This window comes from Daphnia carinata, chromosome 10 (assembly GCF_022539665.2).
Source record: "Daphnia carinata strain CSIRO-1 chromosome 10, CSIRO_AGI_Dcar_HiC_V3, whole genome shotgun sequence".
NCBI lineage: Eukaryota > Metazoa > Arthropoda > Branchiopoda > Diplostraca > Daphniidae > Daphnia > Daphnia carinata.
In genome coordinates, this window is record NC_081340.1 from 7463957 (window position 1) to 7483175 (window position 19219).

At 38.8% G+C, this 19219-nt stretch overlaps 3 protein-coding genes across 4 annotated transcripts; 1 reads left to right on the forward strand and 2 right to left on the reverse strand.

Moving 5' to 3' along the window:
• Positions 1 to 1151: 1151 nt before the first annotated feature.
• LOC130701150 (Krueppel-like factor 16) lies at positions 1152 to 17565 on the reverse strand. Of its 2 annotated transcripts, none has more exons than XM_057523129.2 (5): positions 17187 to 17565; positions 2115 to 2511; positions 1822 to 1929; positions 1594 to 1744; positions 1152 to 1535 (listed from the first exon to the last, which is right to left on the reverse strand). In XM_057523129.2, the coding sequence occupies exons 2-5, from the start codon at positions 2485 to 2487 to the stop codon at positions 1352 to 1354; spliced, it is 816 nt and encodes a 271-aa protein (XP_057379112.1). In that variant the 5' UTR covers positions 2488 to 2511; positions 17187 to 17565; the 3' UTR covers positions 1152 to 1351. The 2 variants fall into 2 exon arrangements, with proteins under 2 accessions (XP_057379112.1, XP_057379111.1); XM_057523128.2 differs by lacking the exon at positions 17187 to 17565 and adding an exon at positions 2688 to 3276.
• On the forward strand, positions 8464 to 16579 carry LOC130701155 (uncharacterized). Its single transcript, XM_059497181.1, has 4 exons — positions 8464 to 9007; positions 11660 to 12181; positions 14616 to 14773; positions 15701 to 16579. The coding sequence occupies exons 2-4, from the start codon at positions 12152 to 12154 to the stop codon at positions 16269 to 16271; spliced, it is 759 nt and encodes a 252-aa protein (XP_059353164.1). The 5' UTR covers positions 8464 to 9007; positions 11660 to 12151; the 3' UTR covers positions 16272 to 16579.
• Positions 17566 to 17807: 242 nt separating the features above from the next.
• Positions 17808 to 19176, reverse strand: LOC130701145 (epimerase family protein SDR39U1-like). The gene is made up of 4 exons (XM_057523122.2): positions 19119 to 19176; positions 18607 to 18921; positions 18406 to 18552; positions 17808 to 18334 (listed from the first exon to the last, which is right to left on the reverse strand). Exons 1-4 carry the CDS (start codon positions 19141 to 19143, stop codon positions 17883 to 17885), a joined length of 939 nt encoding a protein of 312 aa, XP_057379105.1. The 5' UTR covers positions 19144 to 19176; the 3' UTR covers positions 17808 to 17882.
• Positions 19177 to 19219: the final 43 nt, after the last annotated feature.

The window sequence follows — 19219 nt, forward strand, 5'->3', positions numbered from 1 at the left end:
AATAAAAGCAAATAAATAGAATCACTACGTATTAGACCTTACCATCCTTAGCTTTGCTGTTATCTAATATTTTGTGTTGTTCCAATAATTGCGCCTGCAACTTCATAATTTGATCTAATAAACAATAATTAATAATTGAAAACCAATATAATAATGTTCATACTTACCATCCTTTTGTTGTATTATCTTATCCATTTTTCAATTGTTCCTCCAGCCACGCGTTATTCTCCGTCCACGCTACTGAACTAACTGCGAATGGCATCCAATGGACTGAAATTGCCTACGCCAGTAATAACGAGTCTGAGCGGTAGATGGCTACGTGTCGGAAAAAAAAAGTGTGATTTTTTTTTTTTTTTCGGACATTTTTTTTTTTTTTTTTTATGTAAAACGGATTGCCATATTTTACCCCAAAAAGAAAATAATAATATTGGCATTTTTTTCTGTCTCACTGCTATCGCTATCTACCGGTCAGATTTATTTAATTCTCCAGATACCCTCACCAAATATTTCTGCCGCATCGCGCCAGCGCTGTAGCGTACTGGCGTGCTGGCATTGCGTCAAATATACGATGTATTTCAAAAACGATTAACTTAATGAAAAAAATAGCAACTTTCCCGGAATCAGCATTCAATTTTGAGTATATCTTGTGATATGCAACCAATTCCGGTGAGTGGCAGTTTCTGCAGGAAAAAATTTTAAGCCCGACTAAATAAGCCCGACTTTTCTCGGTCGGGCGTAGAATTTTTTTCTGCAAAAATTGACACACACCGGAATTGGTTGCCTATCATAGGATATACGCAAAAATTGAATGCTGATCCTGGTAAAATTGCTGTTTTTTCATTAAACTAATCGTTTTTGAAATACACCAAACATTTGATACGATGCTGGCGCGCCAGTACGCTACAGCGCTAGCGCGATGCAGCAGAAATATTTGGTGAGTGTATGGAGAGAACTAACTAAATCTGACCGGTAGATGGCGATAGCAGTAAAACAGAAAAAAATGCCAATATTTTTTTTTTTTTGGGGGGGTGGGGGGTAAAACGGATTTCCATATTTATAATCTTATTTTAAAAATCCGATAGATGGTAAGATAAAACAGAATTTTTTAAAATTTTTATCGAGATTTCAACACGAAAACAAAAAGAATTAAATAAGGAAACCAGGAAAACCGTTTTATTTTTTGGTAATGGGCAATTAAAATAATAAAAGCAAGAACATCCTAGTTTATTCTCGGTTAATACCTTAAACCGCATTTTGAAACAATGTAACAATTAAAATTCTGAATACAACATCGGTAATTCACACTGATAACAACTAAAAATGATCGCGACCTGGGGCCCAATCCAAGTTTCTATCTTGTTGTATCTCTTTCCGAACATGATGAAACGTAAGATTGATTCGTGCTGCATCCATCGCTGGAATCGAGCGAGGCCGATGGACTTATGTTGATGATACTCTTGCTGTTCTCTCCCGATTTGTATCTCCGGATCTTTGGCGACCCTTCATCCATTTTTGAATGCCTTCGCACATGTTTGCTACAATGATAAAAACACATCCAGTATAAATTGCGAACATGAAACAAACGCCGATTACCTAAGGTGATCGGATCGGGTGAATTTCTTTTGGCACACGGCACAGGTAAATCGTTTCTCTCCTGTATGCGTCCGGATATGACGAGCCAGCTCGTCCGACCTGGCGAACCTTTTATCGCACTCCGGCCAAGTGCATCCGAATGGACGTTCACCTTTTAAGTTACAATAACAACAACAGAGCTTCTAAATGATCTCATTTCCTTGTGAATTCAAAACAAACTGCACATACCCGTGTGTGTTCTCATATGAGCTTTGAGATGAGAACTCTTGCCATAAGTCCTCTCACAAGTTGGATACGAACAGTGGTGTAATTTGCCACCTGTCACTGCAGCAAGATCTGAAAGCGCGAAAGGCACAAAATTAATTGCTTTCTGATTATTATTTAAATATGAACCTGATATCATGAGGGCTTCAATGCAAACGTAAAAAAAAAATAATAACAATAAGAAAAGTTGGTATGCGAGCAATGTTGTTTAGTACAATACAAGGGATGGGGGAGTGAAGAGGTTTGTTTGAACTTACTCGGATTTCGCTGGTTGGAGGCTTTACAAGTCGGCGGTGTTGCTTTTTGTATGGGCTGTACGCTAAAGAGATCTTGACGCACGCGGGTGAGATCGGTCAAAATGCGGGCGATCATGAACGGAGAAGACGGCGGCTGTTGATGGTGGGGGGCATCAACATTCCTGGTCGTACTTGTTTGAGCAGGAGGAGAAGCAGCAGCTGGGATAGCAATAGCCGCACTGGAATAGGCTCCTGCCGGCTGCTCCATCACTGTCGGATGGCCTAAAGCTGTGCTCAGGGCTTCTTGCGAACCACCTTTGCCTCTTCGATCGGTGGTGGCCCTCGACATTGCCAGCAGACAATAGGCCGCTTGGTTGGCTTCGTCCTCATCCATCACACGGCCGGCACTAAGAGGACTCTTTTGAAAAACAGACGATACTATGAGATGCGATAAACAGGCACACACTAAAGTCGAAAAAAATGATGTTTATTATTGATTCTAAGGGATGAAAATAACTTCTTTTGTGGTACAGGCGGTCGACAGAGATTATCAGTTTGGGGATGGGGCTATTATGGTGTCAACACTTGCAACACCTGGATTCGGAATGGACTCTGTGGACGGACGTTATGCTGTCGAATGTGTTTTTTAGTGGTCCAAGCAATTTCAGGAATGATGAGGGGGGACGGTGTACCACTTGAATAACATCTGCGAAACACGTTCGTGGAACGTGATGAAAACGCGACTAGAACAACTTGGCCACTCGTCGTCGACTGGGCATCGAAATATCAGGAGAGCCCTCACTTGACCACTGAGCCGGAACCCTCTCTTTCAACAACAACGAAGAGAAATTTTTTTTTTTTTTTTTTTTTTTTTTTCGACTCTTTCTTCTTCAGTGGAGGAAGAAGGGGGGAGGTTGAAGTAGGGGGGATGAGTTCAAACCGACAGCGGAACAGCTTTTCCATTTCTTTTTGTTTTCTTTTCTTAATAATCCGATCGTCATCAAAAGCTGTGGGTTCATTCACGGTCGTTTTTTCATTCTTTCTTCTATTTCTGATTTGTTTTGTTGTTGTTGTTGTTGGAAAACTCTTGGGATACGCCCACTTTTGACTGCCACTTAAAAGAATTGAAGCGCTTGCTGGGTGATGACTATGCGCCTACATTCAACGTCATCACAATCGAAATTTGAAAAAAGAAAATTTCTACTATTTCTACCGGTGTTGTATTATTAGATTTCTAAAACATTTCCCCCATTTCCTATCGGGCGGGAACAAAGCAACAAGTGATTGTTGTTGCACAGTGCTGTCACCTATCGAGTACCACTTCATTACTCTTAAAAACAATAGCGCTCGACAGATGGCTCTGTTCACAACTTTTTCAATTCTTCTCAGAAAACAAATAGAACGCGCAATTGAGACTTGAAAAATAAAAAATCAAGATGAAAACGTTCTGGTGAACTCGTTAGCGATTGTCCATCTTCGTCAGCAAACTCCCCCCTCCCCGCAACGATACCCCCCCCCTAATACAAACAAACAGCCTATTTGTATCTTGGAACGAAATCCCTCAAGAAGTTCTAAGCCATTGGCGAGACACATTGATCCCCATGCCAATTAACAGAAAGATAATCCCTCGTAGAATTTTTAAGCGAAAAGAATGGAATTCCGCAGAAACCATACAACGTCAATTCGGAATATTTCTGCTTAATCATCTTTCCCCGTTCTCTTTGTTTTGTTTTTCTAACGAAACAAAACAGAGCAATAGAAGTGTAGACAAAAAAAAAATGTGAAGAACAAGAAAAACGAAGAAGAAATGAGAGGAAAAAAACAAAAGAAGAAGAAGAAGAAAAAACAAACGAAACTAGTAAATAAAAGGGAAAATCTTCTTTGCATCTCGGCAGCTTGTCAACCGATACGATCGTGGAAGAATGTCCGGTCGTTGGCTGCTGGACGATGGAAGAGAAGGGAACACAAACTAAAAAGACATACACACAACAAGAAAACAAACCAGAAAAAAAAAAAAAAAAGGTGGGCAAACCGAAAGATGGCTGCTGTTGCTAGTCGCCAGTTAAATAGCTCTGATTGTCTTCTCCTCTGAAATTTTATTTCATTAAAAAAAAAAAATGGCTTAGGCATCGCATTTGTCCCCCATTTTACCTCAAAAAAAAAAATTTAAAATGAGGGATAATTTTCCAGGTCCGGAAGCGAAGACCCTTATGTTTGTCCTGACTAGGAAAAAAAAAAACTATGGATGTGAACTCATAGGGAGGGAGCACAGAAGACACCGGCGTGTTGCACTAACGGGTGTATATTAAGCAAAAAAAAAAAAAAAAAAAAAAAAAAAAAAGAAAGAAGGGAAAGAGGCACCTTGAAAGTATTGTCTCACCTGTGTAACTCTCTAACAACATGCTCTTTTGTTATGCCACCAAAAGATAAAAGGTAAAGAGATGGGGAGGTACGAAAGTGTCAGAAAGGCAAAAGAATTTGTCCACCCTGAAATGTTTCTTCTTTTTTTTTTTTTTTGATGGGAGTTATTTCCCTAAAGGTGTGTACTCTACTTGTAGTAACTATAACAAAAGAGCGTATAGTTATAACAGTACGGACATTTCTTTTTCGGTCGGGCAAGGGCAAAAAAAAAAAAAATCCAACGATCAGATTAAAAAGCAGGGGGGCATTTCCCAACTATTTAAAACGATAATAAACCCCTCGCGTTTAACAGTCCAATCGTTTTTTTTCCCTCCTCCTTTTTTTTTTGCCAGGTAAAAAGAAGTGAGCAAGAAAAATAATAATTGCAAAATAATAATAAAAACATATACAAGTAGATTGAGGTGGTGAAAAAAAAAAAAATGTTTTCAGATGTAATTAAAAAGAATGCGGAAAACGAAATAGAACGTGCCGACACGTCGACCGTCGGATAATTGCGCTGAAAAAGAAAAAAAAAAAAAAATTAAAATTGAAACTGGGAATTTATTATTTAGAATTTTTTTTTTTTCTTTTCCAACGGATCATTTCCGGCGTTGGTGACAATACGATAATAACCGACGAGAGAGTTGTTAAAAAACTGTTTTCTCCCCTTCCTAACTGCAGGACGCGTAGCTAAACAGCAGCGGACAATTATAGTTCACCTGTCCACGAGAACGATGGCCAAAGCACCTGCACATGGTGTCACCTAGCCGCCGCTTTAATGATCAAACGTGATGGCACTTTTCAGTTTTGAACCGTTTTTTTTTTTGTTTTTTTTTCGTTTTCAACCCAATTCCACCACCTTTTAACGTCGTGTGCTTCGACAAAGTGAATTTCCATGCCAAAATTGGAAAGTCATTTGTAGACTCTCGCCATTCCTACATTGCTTTAAATTTAAATTGATGCAGATGTTCGAGATATCTTTGCAACAGGTAGACACTCGTGTAAAAAAAAACAAAAACGAATGAAGCCAAACCCAATTTTAGTGTCAGTTCTAAAAATATTTCGATCGGGGAATCTTCTTCATTTTTTATTGTGTTTCATTTCCTGCCCCGAAAAAAAAAAAAAATGATGGAAAGGAAATTTTTTCGAATTGAATATGTGCGCGTCCAATAAAGTGGGGAATGATATGCGTGTAGTAACAGCGCGAGGTCATCCACCACAAACAAAAAAAAAAAAAAGCGAGTGCGTGTGGGGTCCGCTCTTTTGCTGGACCACCTCACGCACATTTCGATTGGAGCGACAAAAAAGTTGGTGCCTTCATCTCTCTCTCCCTGAAAATGACGGCGGCGATAAGAAAAAATAAAAAATAAACGTGTTGAATTGCTATCGAAAACACCCAAAATAATAAAACAAAATGTGAAATTTTAGATAGGCATTTTTTTTTTTTTCGTTTTGTTTTGTGTTTTCTTCTTGTTTGATAAATAATTATTAGCTAGCGGGTGTGCGGACCACCTGTGTGTTTGTGATAGCAGGTGAGAAATCATGAGAGAGGCGGATCACACCCCCTCCTAAAAGAATGAAAATAAAGGGAGGGCAGAGAAAACAAAATTGGTTGGTGATGGCATAGAAATTTATATTGCATCGATTTTTTTCTTTCTTTTTCTCTGCTGCGTATTTTTCATTTGTTTTTTTTTTTTTTTTTATTTCAATGCGGCTCTCTTTTTTTTTTTTCTTTTGGGAGGTCCACTCTCCACGCTTGTAAAATCATTTTCTTTTTTCCAACAAAACCCACCCCCTGAAATAAAAATGTCCCCATAGGATTTTTCCCGGTCGGGAACGAAGCAATTAAATAAAAACCAAAACATTCACGGAAGGCAAACGCAGACAACCCCCCCGTTTCGAAAAAGACATGTCTATTATTATTTACATCCCTCTAGCTGGAAAGAAAAAAAAAAAGATATCAGTGGTTCGTGTCTGGTTCGTTCGTGAGTGATAAAACGAGCCGCTCCACTCAAAGATCCCGCCAATAGATTTTTCTAAAAAAAAAATCTCGGGTAGAAGAAAACAAAAAAACAATTGCTATTTTTAAGTGCTTTCTTTTTAAAGGAGGGTAGCACAGAAGAAAATGAATTTTTACCTACGTGACATCGGCAGTGGAAGGGTCTAGAAAAAGATTTGACATTTTTATAATAGACGTAGGTAAAGGCCATAGGGAACGAAGAGTAGCGAAAAAGAAATAATGATTTTATTTCTTCTTTTTTTTTTTTTTGCCGGCTTTGACTCCTATTTTATTATTTGCGACCAAAAAATTTTGTTTAAAGCTGTTGATGAAGGGAAACGAGCAAACAGCCATCTTCCACGTTTTTTTTTATGGCTTTACACTCTTTTTGTGCATCGGAAATCTAGTTTTGAAATCGATTTCATCGCTTCTCTCGTATGCCGAGCAAAAACATTCAAAATGGCCATCGCAAAAACATTTTCTCTGGAACTATTTCTTCCGGGAATCGAACGAGTCGCCGACCAAGACATTCCAAAAACAGAAAGGTGATTTTTTTTTTTTTTTTTTTTTTTTTTTTTTTAAATATATGTTTTCTTTTTATGTCAAAGGTATTTAGCCTAAATGGCTACTGCTTTACTACTATACGATACGAATGGGAAATTTTATTTATACGGTTTGCCCATACATGTGGGCTATTTAAAACTACATTCCATGCGTTTCGGCGCATTTCTAACGAATTTTCCCCCCCACTCCCTTTTGATTTTATTGAAATGTGGACTATGGTTAAAGAAAAAAAAAAAGGGAACCGGAGCAAAGTGGAAAAAAAAAGAAAAGTTGCCCGATAAAAATGAAAACGTGAACTAAAGAAGAAAAAACAAATCGACTATCGCAAACATTTTTTAAGAGGGAATGGCGATGACGAGTGAAATGAAATTTCAAGTTATGAAATTTCCGTCGACATAATGAACGTCATGCTATTATCGTTTTATGACGAAAATGAAAATAGCTGAACAGATAAAGCCAAAAGCCAAGGGACATTTTTACATTCCAAAATCTCGACGGTTCTTTTTTTTTTTTTTTTAGTTTCGGCGACTGATTTCATTGCAATGGAACAATAAAAAATGAATTTTAAAGCGTCGTTGTTTACTCTCGAATGACGCAAATGCTCGGTCAAAAAAATGTTTTTTCCCCCTCCGTTCGTTTTCCAATATTTGATTTGTTCATCCTCAAAAAAAAAAAAAAAATAAAAAATAAAAAAAAAGAGAAACAAAGTGTGGAGTGAATCAATGTCTCTGGCTGTTTCTATATATAAACGTACGTACATGCATAAGGCATTGAATAAGAATCGGTTGGATTCCGATCATTGACATCATCATCATCATCATCAGAAAACGAGGGGGTAGAGAGAGAGAGGATCTATCAGGTGCCCGTTATTTATTTTCGTGTGTTTTGTGTGTTTCTCTCTCGCTTGTCTTTTGTTTCACTGTGTGTGTCTGTGTGTGTGCGGGACTGTTGTTGAATGCGATGCCATCGTAAATTTTCTCTTTCGGACCGAGGAAGACTTTTCGGCTGGTGGAGGGGAAGAAGAAGAAAAGACAAAAAAAGAAAAAGAAGGAGAGAGAGAGAGAGAGAGAGAGAGAGACTCGGAATGAAATAGTTGCGCGATAAAGAGATTACACCATAGCATTTTTATGGGCGCGATCTTCATATTCCCTTTCTCTTCAGACCCAGTCAGTCAGTCACAGTCCCTCACGAAGTCCTTTTTTCATTTCGAAAAAGAAAATGTTTCTATGTCTCACCAAACGGCTACGATTGTTTTCGTCCTCGAGAGGGCAGCACTGTCAAGCACCACCCACTTCTCTCTGTCTAAAAATTGTGTGTGTATTTTATTTTTTTTTTTTTCTAAAAAAAAAAAAAAAAAAAAAAGGTAAGCGCGCTTCTCTCGGCATGTAGACACACACACACACACACACATATAGAGAGAGAGTAGAGATGGGGAGGTGGTGATGTTGCCACCCGTCCCGGTCAGTTGCAGTCAAGACCGTTCGAGCGTTCAGACCTGCGCTTCACTTAGTCCCGTTGTCAAAGCCAATTCAACGTCCCCCGGTCTGACCAGTGTGTACGTGCCCTGTGTTGTGTGTGTGTGTGTATGTGTGTTGAAAAGCTGAACAAGAGACTCCGACGAGCGTATCGATAATGAACAATCCGCATCGCACGCGATCGTGACGGACAGTCGTCACATGGTGGCCATCATCGGCAATTGATTTTATTACTATTTAATACGTGGGGTTCCTTTCCTTTTTTTTTTTTGTGCGTGTCTTTCGAGCGCGGCATTTCATTGATGAAAAAGGTGAACATTTACGAGAGTGCATAGGGGCTTTTAGAGAAAAAAAAAAAAAAATTGAAACTTTATATTGGACTGGCAAGATTAAAAGCAAATGATTGTGCTCGTATAAAACGTGATGCTACGAGTGATGATGATGACGAGATCGCCGCATCAAAATGCTCAAAACAAGTAAGACAAATGATTCATTTCCCTCTCTCTCTCTCTGTCTGGTTTTTTTTTTTTAACGTTTCGCCTACAATCAAAACGTGACGAGCTTTTCTTGTCCAATTTATCTGACCCGACGATAACCCCCTTTTTCATTCTTTCTCTTTCACAATCAAAACAACAACAAATAGAAAATGCCGTTCATCCGCGGTCGGAATGCCGGCTTTTTTTTTTTTTTTTTTTTTTCTGACTATTCAAATATTTCCCATTCACCCTTTACCGCACCTATTTTTAAATCTATTACAGGTCATCCTGTTTTGTTTTTAAACTCCCCGCTTTCCTTAAAAAAAAAAAAAAAAAAAAATACCCAACAAAAGCAAAAATAAAAAAATTCCCGGGAAAAATAGGGGCCAGACCCAAATAACAAGTCACTGTGTCGTCCGCACGTTGCACATGATACGTCTACTGTATATGCTTTTTTTTTTTTCTCTCTATATATTTACACACACGCACAGACCAATAACTTTGTGCGTGTGTATATAAAACATCCAAATGCGCTGTACATCGTCCGAGACTGACCATCCCTCCTATCCTTTCAAAAGAAAAAAAAAAAAAGGGTCTTCAACTTCTTCTTTTTCATTTTAAAAAATCCGTAACGAATATAAACATTGCGTTACAATTTTATTTTTTTTTTTTTCAAATACCGCGCGCATTAAATGTTTTGAAAAAAAAAGGGGGTGGAGGAGGAAGAGGGCACGCGCCTGCGCAGCTATTCAAACGCGGTGTGCGCGCAACATAAGACAAATAAAGCTCATACTTTCACGGCTCATGTTGTGACTCGTGAAACATTTTTGATTGTTATTTCTGTCACATCAGAGACGATATTCATTAGACTTTTTCAAAACAAACAGAAACCCCTGTTCACGAAGAAAAAAGAAAAGAGGAAATCATCCGACACAATAAACAAAAAAAAAAAAAAAAGAAGAAGGTTGAACGGTGCAGGAATGTGTCGTCGTCAAATTGGCGGCGTGAGCGTGAAATAAACAAACGCTTCTTGTTATTATTGGCCATTTTACACTTGGGGGTGCCGGGTATAGGTTTTTTAGAACTTTTTTCCTGTTTGAATGACACATCGAGTGAATCTTGCGGTTCTTGTATGTTTTCGTCCGGGATGAGTCAGTTTGGCATCACACACACACCGTGCAAAGCGAAAAAACCCGTATGAGTAACTGTGTTTGCTTCTGGAAAAATGCGACAAACAAGAAGCAAACACAAAAAAATAAAAGAAGGGGGGGGGAGGAGGGAGGAGGATGTTTGTAACAGCCCTCCTGACTCGGAATTCCTGTTTATACTTATTGGCTGCTTCATCTTGAAAAACGGTGAGAGTCTTTTCCCCCCCCATCGTTTGACTATACTGGGCTCTGCCTTGTCTATTCACGTCGTCAATGCGGAGGCAAAATACGTTTCACATGTCCGGCCTGTTGCTAATCCTGGCAGATGAGCCAGCCGCTCGCTGCCCAGCCTTCCGCGGAAAACAAAAGATAATCAAAATAGAAACGAAGAAGAAGAAAAAAAAAAAAAAAAAAAAGGGGCAATTGAGAGAAAACAGAACTGACGAATGGATCACAAAAGAATTTCGACCCCATTTTCTTTTGCAAATAAATCGTCCCGCACCGGATCTGACGATTGTACCAGCCCCCGGATGACGAGCGCGGGGGCGGAGAAATTCTACTAAGCTCTCAGTCAGCTAGGAGAGAACAAAAAAAAAAAAAAAAAAAAAAAAAAAAAATACCCAAATTCTTTTCTAAACGAGAATTTAAAGAAAAATGTTGGCGTCATCACACGATCATGTTCTTTCTTTTTCAAATTACTGCGTCAAATGTGACGTCATGGCACGACAGCTTGAGCTGGATTTACGTATTATTTAGTTGCTGGAAATGAGAAAAAAAAAAAGGCATCTCACAATTGTCCAGTGCTAAGCGATAAATTATTATTTAAAAGGGAAAAAAAAAAAAAAAAAGAGAAACCCGGATCTTTGAGACGCGCAGTAGCGCCTTTTTTTCCAGAAAGGCAGAAAAAGAAAAACGAGAGGTCGACACGACACGCTATTCAATCAAAATATCCCATGTCTATACGTTCACGTTTGACATCAAAGAAAGAAAGAGAAAAAGAAAAACTATTATGTATCCATGATACGTGGACCGTAAAGATGACTGCATTTTGTTTAGCTGGATAACATAATAATACAAGCATCGGTTGTATCAAACGAAATTTTTTCCTTTTTTTTTTTTTGGTCAATAGCTTCGTATTTAATTTGATTTTTTTTTTTCTGGTGAAAATGGAGGATCGCGCGTGGAGTAATATCGAGATTTAACACTCGACCCATATCGCTTAAAGGTGGCATCTCCTTTGCTCAACGGAGACGTTGCATATAAAAAGGCGGACCACCGATGTGTTTTGGGTGACAGTTGAACGTTCGGTGCAAAGGACGGACGGATTAAAAATGTATTTGTTGTACAAAATAGTTAAATAAAAAAAAAAAAAAAAAGATTTGCGAATAAAGAACACCCATCCCCCTGTGAATCGCTATTTTGTGTAAAATGCAGCATTACACACCTGAATAGTTCTTCCCATTTAATTCGATTTTTTTTTTCTTTCTTTTGAAATCTTCGACAGGTTACAAACGCGGTGGTAACGGTTAAGTAACAAAAAAAGAGAAGAAAAAAAAACAGGAGGAGAGGAAAGGTAAAAAAAAAAAAAAATCTTTTTTTTTTTCGAGCGCGGAAGAAAAAAGGGCAAGAATCGCGACGTCCGTTCCAGTTCGGATATAACCGCGACGGCCAGCGCTTCCCCGCCTTCCACACCTCCTCAATTTTTTTTTTGTGTGTGTGTAAAATTTCAAAGATTTCCACGCTCTTCATCTCAACACAGAAAGAAAAGAATTCACATGAGACGGACGGACTATTATCTCATCTGGAATCAGTGCCAAGCAAAATTCTATCGTGGACCCAAAGGCAAAACGACGCGAAAAAGAAGCGCGAAATTCAAAGTGCACGTTACCGATAACAGATAACACTTGACAGTGTTCTTCGATTTCAAAGAGAAAATAACAAAAACAAACACGACATTGAGTAACTTGCTTCTTCATTTGTTCTGGGACGACGGACCATGAGGCTAGCCATCGTCTGCTTGATTGCGGTAAGTTTCTCTCAATTCTCGCTCTTTATATGGCAATGTCCCCGCTAGCTGTTAATTATTGGTAGACACAAATGAATGGAAAGGTCGTCTTTTAACGGCTTTCACCGTTCCTAAATAACCCACCCCTCCACATCAACGTCCCATCCAATGGTGATTTATGGAATATTTCTTATTGGGAACACCAACCCTTAAGGCTACGATTCGCATTTGTTATTTGTAGGTTAAAAACAATTTTCTGCAACACGAAAATGAAGAAAAAATAGATAAATAAATTTAGATGAACATAGTTTTGTATCCGGATTGGATAAAAAGAGAGAGAGAGAGAGAGGATTTCTAAGAGTGGGATACACACATGAACCAATGTCGTGATACGTTTGTGTGTGTGGCTTTTTTTTTTTTTTTTCTTCTTCTGTTTCTCAATACGACTCCGGCCATTATTCACCGACCCTTCTTGTGAAATTGAAACAAAAAAAAAAAAAGAGAAGAAACAAGACACAAAAATGTAGAGAACGACGACTGGAGGAATGAGAGAGGTTAGGGCGATCGAATCAATCTGTTTGTTTATTCCTTAGTAGGAATTTTTTTATCAATGACCTTTGGCTAAGGAAAGAAAATTCTTTCAAACGGTGTCTTATAGGAACACACAACGACCCCTTCTTCTCCTTTGGAGAAGAAAAAAAACCCCATCATTTTAAACTTTTCTTTCTTTGTTTGTTGTTTCAAAAATAATCGTTTCTCTTCGTGCATGTGAAACAGAGAAAACGAGGCATAAAAAAGAGGCGGTTCTTTCTTATTTTTTTTTTTTTTCGGGAAAACCAAAAAAAAAAATAAATAAATAAATAATAAAGAAGAAGAACAAGACACGCAAACTGAAACGCAGTGAAATGTGATCGAGCCCAGTTGACTGGAACAAATGGTCACGACACCCTGTAAATAATTACGCTATCCGGTGTTATGAATTGTGTTTGTCTCTTCTCGCAGCCTCTCTCTCTCTCTCTCTCTGGCTCAAATATGAACAAAAGAAGTGGAGAAGAGAAATAAATAAAAAAATTAAAAATAGAAGATAAGAGAGAGCTCCTAGAAATGTTCAACAAAAAAAAAAGAAAAACAAAAAAATTTCTTTTGATTTCTAGTCCTATCACAACAACAAACTCTTTCTGCCATAGACGCGCGTGAAGGACGCGGGCACAAACAACTGCAACAACTTGTTCTGCCCCCCCCCCCCGTCGGCAGAAGCCAAGATCTTCTGGGAAAAGAAACAAAAAAGGAAAACGTCGTCTTTCTTTTTTTTTTTTTTTTTTCGTCTTGTTGACTCAAGTGACAAAATTTTACATCCCCCGTAGAGAGAGAAAGAGAGAGAGAAACTAATAGAAATAGCAGCGGTGGATGATGCCCGTTTTGCATTCCAACTGGTCATCCTTGCCACTTAGTTGAAGAAAGGTGATGGCGCGAGCAGCACGCGGGTCTTCTTTCCTTTTTCTTTAAAAATAAAAACACAACAAAAAAAAAAAAAATAAAAAAAAAAAAAAAACCCGTTTCCTTTATTTAGACGAAAAACGGCGGCTGTCCCGAATGGAACCGCGCGTGTGCGAAATTATTCACGGGCTTTGCAGACATTTTTCACGCTTTTTCCCTTCAAAGAATGATATAGTGACGATCGTCGTGTGTAAATAAAAGGGTAAACATTCCGTACCACCTGCGAGATACACAACAAACGTCCTTAAACATAGCTATATTCTTTTTTGGAAAAAGAAAAAAGAAAATGAGGTACTTGAGACTGCCCATCTGTCTCTCATTTAGATATCAAACGTGACATTCATTCAGTTTTTGATTACCTCTAAAAAAATTATAGCCAAACAATTTTTTTTGAACAATAAGAAAAACATTTCAAACGTTTTTTTTTTTTAAGTCCAGGATACGCTTTATTGAAAAAAAATTATTTTTTTTTTTACGAAATGTGTGTCGTTCACACCCCATGAGGTATGAACTAGTAGCTTATGGTTCCCCCCCTTCTCCCATCTCTCTGTGTCTAGCCGCACTTCAACACATCATCACCAATGACTTGACAATCAGCCCTTACCTCCACAGGTTGCCCCCATCAAAAAAAAAAAAAAAAAAGTTGGGAAGATAAAAATAAAAAATACATGACAACATGGAGTCCATGTTTCTTTGTGTCTGTTTGTATATACACGAAGGCCGTTGTGTTTGCATGTGTCCAGGAATAGACACTTTGTTGTACCTTACTCGAATGAAAAAGGAGAGAAAAGAATTGAATCTTCATCGTGGGATCGTCACCCCTCCCATCCATCATCCAATTCTTGCTAAAAAAAAAAAAAAAAAAAAAACTCGGTTGTTTTCTTTACCGAATAAAAATAGAATTAAAAAGAAAAAAAACTTGCTGACGGCTGATAATCAATTTGTTATTGTCATTCAGGCAATCATGCTCGTCACTGCGGCCGTTGCCAGATCTTCTACTAGTCACAAAGAGGGGAAACGTCATCATCAACAACAGCAGCAGCAACAGCAACAGCAGCAGCCACAAGCTATCGATCTGATGAGGCAGCTGGATCGCAGCTGGAACAACATTTCGACGTAAGTTTCTATTATTATAAAAAAACCCAATTTTTTTTTTGTTTCTTTTGACGTCATGGAAATAATAATAACATCCCCCCCCCCCTCTAAAAAAAAAATGAAGCGAAAAAATAAATAAATCTTTACGATATCCCGTCATGTGTGTGTGTGTGGTTTAAAGAGAGTTATGTGGTCGGGTCACACACAGACACATAGACGATGGTATATCTATTTTCCATCTTGAGCTTATAAGAGAATTGAATTCTCTTCTTTATATATAAAAAAAAAAAAAAAAAAAAAGGTACAACGCTTTGTTTCTTTTTCTCATTGTTTTCTTCCTTCGGGAGAACACAAAAAAAAAAGAAGGAAAGAATGTGTCCCACAAAAAAAAAAAAAACCATTGCCCCCAAAAAGCGCGTCTAAAAATGTTTGGCTGTGTCCTCCGTCACAGCATATGCGAGTCCAGGTGATAATTGACCGGCTGGTAGCGCCTTTAAAGAATGAAGAGGACAACAACATACAAAAAGAAAAAAGGACCGTTTTTTTTCCTCTTAAAGGGGGGTGGAGGTTGTTCGACAGAGAAGGGGAGATGGATACAGACGTCACTAACACGGGCGGCATAATTGACGGACAGCACCTCTCGCCGACGTTACAGACGGACACACACAAGTGTCGCCGCCATTTCCTGGCGCGCTATTCTCCCTTATTCAAAAAAAAAAACATTTAAAAAATCTTTTTTTTTTTTTCAAATTGGATTCCAAAACGGTCGTACGCAGACACCCACATAGTTCAATTCACTTCATCCTCTTTTCTTTTTTACCGATTTATTATTCCGTGACATCTTTTCTTGAAGAATTCCTGAGGCGCGCTTACCCCCATCTAGCGGAGATACTCGACAAATGTGGCTTTTTTCTAATTTTCTTTTTTTTTAAACGAAAATATTTTCAGGTTTCCTATCATTGGTGAAGAGGGCATCACGCAAAGCATAGCGCCTCAACCAACCACCACCAGGGTTAACGGAGGTGGTAAAAAGAAGAAAAGCAGTGGTGCAAAAAACAAACAAGAATGGGACAAAAAGCACAAACGGAAGATGGCCTCGCTTCAAACAATGGCCGAACAAGATCGTCGACTCTCTCTCATGCACCTGCCCAGGCTGCCTGCCGCCACACCGACGTCTGCCCGATTCGCGGAACAGAAAAGCCAAGCGACCGGCCTGGAATGCTGCCCGACCGTTGTGGAAATGGTTCAACCGAGTGGCGGAACCAACATGGAAGGGCACGTAGTCGAATTGTACCGGCACGGAGATCTCGACCAGAGGATCTACGAGCATTCGTGCAGGCCGGATGTGCTCAACCAGCCATGCCGTTTCGTCGAAAAGCTTTTGCGTCCTCTTTCACGATGCGTCCAGCAATTCTCCTTCACCTACGCCGTCGTTTCCGACCATCCAGCCGGCAACGAATGGAGACTAGACTACATTCGAATCCGCAACGGATGCGCCTGCGAGATCCAACCGCCCTAGACGCGAACAGCACGAAACCTTTGCAAAATTGCTTTGCCCACGAGCAAACCATTTTTTTGTTTATTTTATTCTTTCAAAGACGTGGAGAGCGATCAGCGAGACGCATCGTAAAAGTGGTGATGTCCTTTAATCAATTACCTCGTCGCTGGTGATTACAGTCGCGAGCAAAAGATTGCAAAGTCGTCCATTATTCAGAAAAGTTTTATAGGGAAAACAAATAAGGAGTGTTCAAAAAAAAAAAAAGAAAGAAAGAAAGATGGTGCAAAAGTGTGGACACAATATAAATTCCAAAATGAATTGTAAAAGACGCACGAAACATGTCGATCATATACTACTTCTACTCTTCAGTGTCCAGAAAAATTTAGGAACATTCTCTACGATATTTTCAGTCTATTCCAGACTTCTCAGTTTTTTCTTTTCATTCGTGTTGTACATATCTTTACTCTTCCCTTTTGTTCAAACAAAATTTAATGATATTCTTTCTTGGTTAATATTGATCTGGTGATTGCCAACACAAAACCAGTATCTACTCCCATGAAAAAGATATGATTGTATGTATAACTAACTTTCATTTGTACTGACAAAAGAAATCAGTTTTTCTCATAAATGTGGATATTACACATCCTGTTAAAGTAAAAGATGAAGGCCCTCAATTTTAAAAAATGTAAGGATAATCGGTATATCCAGACCAAAAATACTTCCACACATGACATGAAAGAAGACTCAATCGTTCCACTTGCCAATGTAAGCTGCCACAAAATGGGAATGAAAGGAACCCAGAAGCTTATCAACTTGGTGTTTAGTAAACATGCCATAGCTTGCACGAAGTTCTAGCTAACACAATGACTCAGTGGTTCTGGTAACCATGAGCCAACATTGTAGAGAGAAGAGGTAATAAAATTGTTATCATCCTACCTTTGTGTTTCACAGCCAGATGTCTGCAATTGCAATTGAAGCAGTCAGAAGCTGGTTGTATGTCCTTGAAAACCACCACAGAGCTCATCTAATCTTTCCAGTTGTGATAATGTGAGGCCATCCGTTCCCAGCTGGTGAAGTTTCACATCAATAGAAGTTCAATTGCAATGTTTGTTTTGTAAGGAAAAGTAACAACACCAATGACTTACGCTCCTAACTTAGTTGAAAGATTACGTTGAGACGAGAAACTCGTAGCAAGTGTCTCAACGAATAAATAAACACATTTCTTGTTCGTGGAAGTGATAACGTAATCACGACACAGGCGATACCAAAGGAACTTTCTCGAAAAAGGCATGTGAAAAAGGAATAGAATTTCCCGCCACCTTATCTATTTTGTGTTTTGTTGCCAGGTTGCACATCTTCCCCACATTTCAGATGAATGCGGAGTTGCCATAACTATAATAACTTCTCAAAGAGCACCGGGAATTCACGCTAAAGAGCTCTGGGAATTCCCGTTAAACTCTCCGGCTATCCTTGTGTTGGTTTTCTCCAAGCTACGATGCAACGTTTTGTCGGGAATTTTCTACAATGTAATAATCCTACCATAAAACAAATGACAGACATTTTTAGATTACATTATACAATTTGCGCTTTAATCACCCTTACGACTAACTTGTAACAAAATTTTGATAGATCTTAGCGTCCAATATTATTGCCTCGCAAATCATCTGTGTAAATCAAAGGGCTGAATTCTTGACAAGCTGAGCGAATGTCAGGGTAATTATATTCGAAACCTAATTCCAAGGTTCTCTGTGGTATAACTTTTTGACCTTCAGTTAACATTCGGGCTCTTTCGGAACCTAAAAGCATGTTGCATACAAACTCGGGAAGAGGGATAAGTGCCGGTCGCCAAAGGCTACCTCCAAAGGCTCTGGCAAACTCTTTTGACGTAATAAGATCGGGGGAAACCCCGTTCAAAACGCCCTCAACGTTTTCCTTCTCTATGGAGTAAAGGAAGAGTCTGGCGATATCATGGAGGTGAATCCAAGGTAAATACTGCTGACCAGATCCTACAGGCCCTCCCATACCAAAGAAAAATGGAAGGTAAAGTTGAGCAATCATTCCTCCTCTTCTTCCAAGAACAACACCTATTTGGTAATAAAACATTTTTGACGTAACACAGCGATTGAATATCAATGTTTGACCATTACTGAAGTACCGGAACGAATAATAACTTGGCGGGTACCGACATCAGCGGGCAATTTTGCAGCCAATTCCCAGTCTGTACACAGTTCAGCAAAGTAGTCACCTTTGCCTCCTTCTGAATGTTCAGTATATAGTTTGTTTGGATGAGGTGGATAATAGCCTAAATTTCAAACAGTTTGTAAATACTTATGTGGGAAATATTTCTAAGTATTACCAACTCCTGAAGTTGACACGAAGACACTTGGCTTAACATCTGCTTTTTCTATAGCCTTGGCAAGTGATAGAGTTGTGTTTATTCTGCTGGCATGAACAGTTTGTTCAAATCCAGAATTCCACCTTCGCTTCATATCCAAGATGTTTTGACCAGCAAGACTCACAACTGCTAATGTATTCTTCGGAAGACCATTTTGCTCCAATTCACTCCATGTCATTCTAAATGATCCGGGAATTCTAGAGACAATTACAACATCGTATCCACAGCTACATAAAAGATTTGATAGGGCTGTGCCTATAAAACCGCTTCCACCTCCTATTAAAGTAAAAACATATACCAGTTTCAAAATTGTCGTTATTACCTCTTATGTAACAAATGTAAGTAAAATGAATATTTTGTAAATTTTACGTCACAAGGAAAGTAAGGAAGGGGACAAAAACCTTGTACTTCCCAGTTGTATTATTAAAGAATAAGAGTATCTAGAAAAATCAATTTGATTTGAATTAAATTACCGATAACAACAGTTTTGGCCGCCATTTATGGTACTTGTAGTCTGCTCGATTATTTTTCTTAGCGGCTTCTGCCACCTAGTGGTAAGATTCGTTACCATGTC